This window comes from Anarrhichthys ocellatus, unplaced genomic scaffold, assembly GCF_004355925.1.
Source record: "Anarrhichthys ocellatus isolate YVR2014 unplaced genomic scaffold, GSC_Weel_1.0 scaffold20, whole genome shotgun sequence".
Lineage (NCBI taxonomy): Eukaryota > Metazoa > Chordata > Actinopteri > Perciformes > Anarhichadidae > Anarrhichthys > Anarrhichthys ocellatus.
Genome location: NW_022280050.1, coordinates 3841861 through 3850752, shown reverse-complemented (window position 1 = coordinate 3850752; position 8892 = coordinate 3841861). Strand labels below are relative to the sequence as shown.

General features: G+C 41.0%; 1 protein-coding gene across 1 annotated transcript in view; it reads left to right on the top strand.

Annotated features, from left to right (window-relative positions):
- abca12 (ATP-binding cassette, sub-family A (ABC1), member 12) overlaps positions 1 to 8892 on the top strand; it is a 58632-nt gene that overhangs the window by 43202 nt on the left and 6538 nt on the right. The window contains exons 55-63 of the mRNA XM_031858497.1: positions 145 to 272; positions 886 to 973; positions 1189 to 1297; positions 2971 to 3025; positions 4369 to 4546; positions 4867 to 4982; positions 6836 to 6998; positions 7419 to 7672; positions 8030 to 8234. Of these exons, the coding sequence (XP_031714357.1) occupies positions 145 to 272; positions 886 to 973; positions 1189 to 1297; positions 2971 to 3025; positions 4369 to 4546; positions 4867 to 4982; positions 6836 to 6998; positions 7419 to 7672; positions 8030 to 8234 (1296 nt within the window). The remainder of the gene's footprint in view (positions 1 to 144; positions 273 to 885; positions 974 to 1188; positions 1298 to 2970; positions 3026 to 4368; positions 4547 to 4866; positions 4983 to 6835; positions 6999 to 7418; positions 7673 to 8029; positions 8235 to 8892) is intronic.

Here is an 8892-nt window from a genome sequence, read left to right as displayed (position 1 = left end):
GTGTGTGTGTGTGTGTGTGTGTGTGTGTGTGTGTGTGTGTGTGTGTGTGAGATGTATTGTGTGTTATGCATCTGTGTTTGTATATATGAATGTGTCTGTGAAAAAGGGTGAGTCTAATGTATTTGTCTCTTCACTACACTGCAGATTTGTGATAGAGACAACTTCCAGCCCCCCCATAAGAAGATCCATTCATCTCATATCGTGTATAACCTGAATGGCATCAATGTGGAGAACTACCTAGTGGCCACAGCAAATGACTTCATCAGGAACAGGTGAATGCAACCTGTGTTCACATCTGGTTAATGTTGCCGCATTGAGTGCCAATCAACTCTCTGATTGCATCAACCTTATGAGGCGATGTTTCAAGGGAATCCAACTAGTTAGCTTACATATTATTTCCCATTTATGAATTGCATTTCATATTATTACATCAGTTTGATGAATTAATTTTGTTTGAGATCGTCAGCAAACAATGTATGGGACTCAATATGTTTTAAATTTAGAGTAGACGATTGACCCAAACGACAAAATATAGTGATTCTCCAAGTGTCCATTTAAAGACTTTCTTTTTCCTTTCAGTAAATAATATATGACAGCCAACTGGGAAGCTTTGGATAGTTAAAACTAGCAATGTTGCTCTTGCAAGGACAGTGTTTTATATTGAAAACAAGGATTTGCAGAAATCGAATTAGCTGTTGACTGCAAACAATTTCATCTTTAGGCCTTTAGTACCTTGTACTAAAGGCCTAAAGATGCTTTGAATGTGGGCTCTGCAGGTAGATATTTGATTAAAATGAAAACAAACAACCAAAAAACACAGTCTTTATTAGCACTACTCAAAGCTCTTTGTTTGGATGTATATGTGATTTGTTGGTATGGTTTCAGGTATGGTGGCTTTACTTTTGGCATGCCACTCCCTCCTGACTTACAGATGGACCTAACAGCGGTGCCCAAAAATCGTACTCTGTCTAAGGTAACTTTGTCTCCCTCTTCCCTGCTGCCTGTGTTGTTATCACTTTAATCGCTGCATCGATGAGTTGAAAGTTAAAGTTAAAACATGACATCATATCCTAAAGTTGTTTGACTATAATAAGTATCTTTAAAGCTTTGGTTTCAAAACATTGAAAACTGTAGCAGTGCAAGTGATGGTTTCTGTGCATGTCTTTGTTTGTGCCTGCATGGGTTTAGGTCTGGTTCAACCCAGAGGGCCACCACACAATGCCAGCATACTTAAACAGCCTCAGCAACCTCATCCTACGCTCCAATCTTCCAGCAGACAAGGATCCAAATAAATATGGTAAGCTGAAATAAAGATTGTAAAAAAACTGGTAAACTGAGTTTTCAGTTTAATTGATCAAGGATTCTATAAATACAAATGCACTGACAGCAAAGGTCCCTGCTGTTTTTTTTACATGGTAATATACATTTATTGCTGTTCATATTTGTTGATATTTTAGTTATTTTAGGAAAGGTCTCCAGACATTATATTTTGCCGTGATTGTCCTTTATTCACATAACACTCAGGTTATTGCAAAAGATAGGCTGAAGAGTAAGAGAGCAAATGTTTGATGGCTGGGATTGTGCAATAGGGATGCACACATCAGCATTGGTAAAATGTATCTATCCAGCAATGTGCTACTGATTGTGCATGTTGTATACTAAATATGAAGAGAGCTGTAAACAGTGTTTACTCATGGTTCATTTCCCAGGATTAAAGCCAGGGGGTGCTGTGTGTCCTCAGACTGACATCAGTATGCATGGTGAATACTGATGAGTGCCGCTTACTGGGGAAAGAGACTGGCCCACGTTTTCAGCACTGTTTTAGCTCTGTATCACCCTGACCATCTGCCTGCGGGCAGGCGTAAACACACATACACGCACACACACACATACACACACATTTCTTCCACACAGGCAAATAAAAGTGCTCGAGGGTAGAGTGAATGTTACCTGCAGACTCACAGCGGTGTCAGGGGTGCAGATCCAAGAAGATTGCTTTTCAAGGTGATGGTTTATCAGTCAAATGTGAAGCCCTAACCCTCACATTGTGTACTGCTGTACCAACTGGGTTGGGATCCTTTAGAGGTCGGCATCAAACCGTTTTTTTCATGCCACCCTCACAGGACTCTCATATAACTGCTAACTGCCAGATGTGCCATCACACTCCCGCCCGCTGTCCACACTGGAGATTCTAATCACTCCCACCCGCAGTCATTTTTTGTATTGAATCTCTGTCTGCATCCCCCAGAGAAAATATACAGTAACTCAACTGTTTATTAATCCACCTTTGGACAACGTGAACTGTAAAGAGACCTTATTTAATGCATTTGAAAATAAAGGGAAGAAAATGCAGAAATGTAATGGTTCCATCTTCTCAAATGTAAATATTTGATGGCCTCTATGATGGCATGTTAAATATCTTTGGGTTTTGAATTGTTGGTCAGACGAAATGAAGAATTTGTATATGAAATTTGGGGCACTGAAACATTTTTAGACCAAACTATTTTTTGATTGATGAAAAAATCAATCAAGAAATCTGCAGATGAGGAAAAATCATTGCTTGTTGCATCTGTAGTCGTTTCCCATTGTAAAAGACTTTAGAGTAGTAGTTAATGATTACGGATCGGATTTGGATTAGATGGCAGAACCCATCCATTCGGTGGAGCCCTGGGCCTCCAACCTGCTCCACGGCTGTGCTGTGGATTAACTCGCACTCTCCTATCCCAGGAAATGTAAGCAGAGACATGTAGGGGAGCAGTTCATGTCTGTGAGCATCTAGAAGACCCTGAAAAAATGATAAAGAAAATTCAATTTCCTTCGTGTGCACTGGCAAATGAAATCATCTTGCACTATATTTTTCAACTGTGTCGCTGACTAAGAGAGTATCTTTGCTCATTTGGTTCCTGTGCTGAAAAATAGCCCGCATGTTGTTTCTATTTCTAACTCAATACTTTGTTTTTTCTATTACAGCCATTTCAGTTTCCAGTCACCCCTATTTTGGCCGGGCGGATGATGAAGACTCGATGTAAGGCCTGCACTTTAGATTTTTCCCTCTACGGAGCTGACTTTCATTAATCAACAATATCACAATGACTGCACTTGCAAAATAGAATCTAATCAGCATTCTAAATGGTGAAATTATCCCCAAATTAGTCAAGTCATGAGGAATATTTTTGGCTGTTGTTTGAATGAGCCCAAGTTAAATGATTGAATCATCTTACTTTTCAATTCAGCATATCAAAGTCAGGGTGGACTCAGGGCATGGAGGTACATGACAGCGGTGTTTACCCATATTTGATTTTCTAAATGGATTTCCCTGAGCTTGCACTATTGATCAGAGTGCCGATAGAATGAGTGTTTGCCCTGAAGGTGGCACAGAGGTGGATTGATTCTACCCCACTTCCCAAAATGAGTTTATTTAAAATACTCCACATTCTGCTTCAGAGACCCAGACTTCAGAATCAGTGCTTTCTGTGTTTGCTTGCATGTATGAATGCAAACATGTGTGTGTGTGTGTGCTCCAGAGGATAAAATCAAATAAATCATTACAGGAGTGTATTGAGCTGACATTGTGGCCTCATGAAGGTTGGTTCTCTCTGTTCAATTCACTAGCTATGTCCTTGTGTTTACTGCCCTTCGGTTTCTTCGCATACTCCACTATTCTTTGTCTATTGTATTTACATAGCTGTTTGCCTGCTTCGGTACTGCAGCAGCCGCAAGTGCACAACTACGCCTCCGTGATATTCTGCATGCTCACTGATTCATTGATTTGGTCTGAGCCGTGTTAAAGATACAACAGGCTTATTGCTCAAAATGTCTTGATTCTCACAGTGTGGAAGCTTTTCCCATGGGAAAGATACTAAGGTTATATTGGCCGTACTGCTAACAAACTTGGTCAGTAGCTGCTGCTGCTGCTGGCTATCCTCTGTAGTTTGTGCTGCCCTCAAACGCCCACCACATCTCCCTTTCTGCTGTTGTGTCTCCTTCCGACTCGGTCACACCGCCAGCTTCTTCCTCATCCTCATTTTCAGCCTCATGCGGTTTATTCCGTTTGGTCGGCGGACTTGTGCCCCGGCCAGAGGCGAAAGTTAAAGGTACTACAGCTGCATGTAGGGTAGGAAAGAGAGCGTGGGAGATGAACAGGTAGCGGCATCAAGAAAGTTTGAAAGACTGCACTGGGTTGAAGAGTAACTGAGGGATCAAATTCTCAGCTGGTTGTCTGGGATCTTGTCTGGACAAAAGGCTCTGCAGGAATATAATGAGCTTCAATGAAGTTGATGTAGTTGAATACTAATTACGGACATGGCTGACAATTAATGACAGCAGTTTTGGTACTTTCATCTGAATGTTTCTATTTTTTCCTCACAGTGTCCAGGGAATGCTCCAGATCATGGTGGCTATGTGTGTGCTGACGGGTTTTTCGATCACGACAGCCAGCTTCGCCATCTATGAAGTCAGCGAGCACCACAGTGGCTCCAAGCGGCTCCAGCACATCTCTGGCATCAGCGAGCCCTTATACTGGGCTGTGAACTTCTTTTATGACATGGTAACATCCTTTCATCACCTAACAGGAGACCCAAATCTCACTAACCTGTCAAATGTAGTCGAAACCTTGCGTCTCAAAATCATGCTCATTAAAAGCAAACATACGTATGTATAATATATCTCTTCCCCATGTTCAATTTTAGATTGCAATAGCATATGCAAAACATTTAAAAGATAGACTTGATTAACAATGTATTCATTAATTAATTGCTCAAAATACACTTATATATTATATATAATTATAAATAGATGAATATATTATTGATTCAATTGAATGACGTGCCTTCGTGTTGTTGCATCGTGTCCTGTCTTTTTCCATAGATCATGTATTTGATCCCTGTGACTTTGACTGTAGCCGTGATTGCAGTCTTCCAGGTTCCAGCATTCACAGATCGGCAAAATTTGGGTGCTGTCACCCTGCTTCTGGTACTCTTTGGGTGAGTGATTTCACAGGGACTTTACGGGGTTGATTTACAAAGCCTACTGATGAAGCGACCTGACGATGAATCAGGCCATGCGGCCGAAACATTTGAATTATTCAGAGACAAAACCACTGTACTAACTATTTTTTACCTCAACTATTTTTTCAAATTTTTATTTCTGTAGCTCCAGTGATTAGTTAAATCTGTTATTTTAACATTGCACTCAACAATTACTAGGATGTTAAGACACTGCAACATCAAAAAATGTCCTTTTGTGCCCCCTTCTCTTTCCGCTTCCTAGATGGTTGGGTAAGAAAACAAAATAAGAGCTGAAGTGACAGACGCACCCACAGATTTTTTGATCAATCATAAATACCATAAATGGCCTAAAAGCAGTTCAGAGCATGTCTTTATGATGCTATGTATATTATATACAATCACACAAGGTACCAACAACAAGGGAGGGGAGACTAAGGATTGGAGGAACAAAGAAGAGCTTGTTTCAACCTGTATGAGTGCTTTTGTTTCTTGTTTTTAACAGTGGTGCAATGTTCCATGTTCTCAGCATGACAAAATATATCTTGTCTGTTCCGATCCAAGCGATTGCATCAAAAGAATCATTGATCATCATCATTTGATGCAGCAGGACAATGGTCTCTACATTTTCAAGATAATGTCCTCACATAGACACTATTTTCTAGCTTCCACTGTATGTTACTTTCTGACGAGCACTGAGCATTAGGAGGCTTCTGCAAACACAAACACAGCTCAAAAAAAAAAAAAAACATCTTGCAAAGACAGATGGTGATAGGACTGAAAAGCTGATAGAAAATGCACTACCAACATGTTTCTCCTACTCAAGCCAAAGTCAGTAGAGAGACGGAGGGAGGGGGATCAGGCAGCAATAACAACATGGCTTAGTGTGATCTCACGATACCAAGGACCATTAAATCCGACAATGAGATTTAGATTTTTGGAAAGGTGCCAGACCAATGACACACCATGTTTCCCCACAGATGGATTACTGCAGCTGTTAACATGATTCCCTAAATGTAGCTGAAACTTAGTCTCCTATGTTTCCTGTTACCGTCGTAGGCCTCGTCCTGAGCCTTAAATGTTAGGAGGCCAAGTCAGCACTCTGATTCCCATTTATCAGACAGATGTCTCCCTCCCAAGCAATGAATAATCACATTCTGTCAGGCGGCGCCCACCTGGTCCAGTCTGCAGCCTTCTTGCTTCTGTTCCTTGTCATGGCTTGGCTCCCGCAGTCTGCCTACCAAGCAACTTTTTTTGGCCATTGCACGCAGATGCTTTGTCTCTGTCTGGCTCTCTCTGTTTGTTTCTGTTTCTCTCTTTTCCCATCCTACTTTTTTTTCTTCTTTCTCTCTTTCTCCCTTCGCTCTCTCGCTTTCCCAGACACCCCAATCAAATTGAACTAGCAGATTATTTGAGAGAAAAGAGAGAACAAAAAAAATAGGATGTTCTGCCACCAGGGGAATAAAGGGAGAAGTAATTTATCTACCTCTCTTTTGGCATCATGACTTGATGTTTATCCTCCTCATGGTGTGGTATTTTTTCTCTTTCCCTTTTCAGTATTCTTAGGTGCCGTTTTTCATCAGGCTCACAGCTGCCCTGTTTAGTCTGTGAAAGGCCTGATCCACTTCAGTTACAAAAGATGCAAGGTCATATCATTTTAGACGGTGCATCTGTGAGGAGGGCTGGTTGAATTTTACATATCCACTTTGAGTGTTTGTCTCCGTGGGTTTTCTCTATTTGGAAGCAACACAGCAGGGCTATGCTAATGTGTGTGTGACGTTATTTTTACTTGATGCTGTGTTTAAAGTATCCTGTTATTGTCAATTCCTTAGGTGGTCTACGTTCCCCTGGATGTATCTGTTATCAGGCGTCTTCAAAGATGCAGAGATGGCCTTTATCGCCTATGTGTGCATCAACCTGTTCATCAGCGTCAACACCATCATATCCACCTCCATCCTATACTTCTTGGGTCAAATTTCAATGCACAACCCTGAGGTCAGTATAGACTACCTGAGTCAAGATGCCTTTTTTTTTTAAACAACTATATATCTGAAGTAGTTAAACGCACACTTAAATGTGTGACTGTTCGCTCCTTGTAGCTGCAGTGATATGGAGTAGCAGAGGAGTGACAAGGGCAAACATACCTCTATACAGGGAAGATTCCAATTCAGGATGAGCTCTCAGCACTGCATACACGGTTTTATGTAATTTCTTCGAGTGGCGCCGAGATCTAAAAGTGGCCGATTGAAAGTTCATATCAGTGGTATATGACGTTGAATCAGAGTGGTATGCCATCCATTCATTGCACATCAGCAAATACAAAATCAATTTATTGTCGATCTTGGCGCCACTGCTCTCTCCTTACCCTCCCTCTACCCTTCTCAATGTCTTTTGTTCTGTTCTTCCATGCTGCAGTTCATCCAGGAGATCTTCAAGAGGCTGAGCCAAGCCTTCCTAATCTTCCCCCAGTTCAACTTTGGGAACGGGCTGATGGAGCTGGCCAGGAAGAACATAGAAGTCCAGCTGCTTAGTGGCTACGGCATTGACGCCTATCGGAACCCATTCTCCACAGATGCCCTGGGCTGGATGTTCATCTCCTCTTTCATTCAAGGATTGGTGTTCTTCACTCTGCGCCTTCTGCTCAACAGTTCACTCATACGCAAAGTCAGGTGAGAAAAACAAAAGCCTTAGATGGTATGGCGGTAACTCTTGTGGTACACATCCAATCTTGTAATTGTGAATATTCTGTATATAGAGAATATGCATATGAGCGGTTGAATACGCATAAAAGCCCTTTAAAATAATTCAAGAAAGCAATAAAAAAGTTTACTTTTTTATATTTTTTTATTCAAAAAGAACTAAGAAAATAATTGAATAATATTGGGCCCCAAAAGATATCAGAAGCCTGAACCACTTAGGTGAAAGAATAGTCAAAAATGTTGACTCAATCACAGATTCTGTCTCTCTGCCAGTTACTCACATCAACATCACACTTAGTAGTTATAATAAAAAAAATACTTTTGCAGGAATCTAATATGGGGCAGAAAGACGGTGCCACTGGTGGCTTGTGAGGACGAGGACGAGGATGTGGCGACTGAGCGCCTACGGGTGTCCAGTGGAGCGGCCAGCACAGATATACTGCAGGTCAACCAGCTGACTAAGGTCTATCAACAACTCAAGAAGAAGGTCCCTGCTGTCAAGAAGCTCTCCGTGGGCATCCCTGCTGGAGAGGTAAGCCTTTACACATAGTAGGAATATTAACTACTAATATAACGAACAGGGCATCCCATAATTTATGACTATCGTCAACCTCTTGTGACAATATCATTGACATCTCATTGCAGGGTAAACACCGTGTAACTAATAACATCAAGTTTGGCCCTGTTCTATTTAGGTTGGCCAGGGCCCTGGTATTGTGCATGCTGGCTCACTAGAATGATTGACACGCTAAATAGAACGGGACCATAATTAATTGTTTCAATTACACCTGTGTTTACCCTGCTATGACATGTCAAAATGGCTGCTGTGAAAAGGGTCTTTTGCTTAAGAGTTGTAAATATATTCTGGTCACTTTGTGCAAGGGAATGGCAAAGGCTTAACTTTACATTACAGCTCCCTGTTGGTGTTTTGCAACTCAACACAGTTCACAGTTGAGTTTCAATACCAAGAAACACATTTGAACTATTGGCTACTTAAAAAATAATGTAGGTGTATCTAAAATAGATCTCTGCTGGTTAGGCCTAACATCACAGAATAGCCCAAGTTACATCACAGCACTTTCACATTTATCATCGCCAGGTGGATTTGTTTGTAGGAAATACAACAGCCAGATAGAGAGAGAGATATATATATATATATATATATATATATATATATATATATATATATA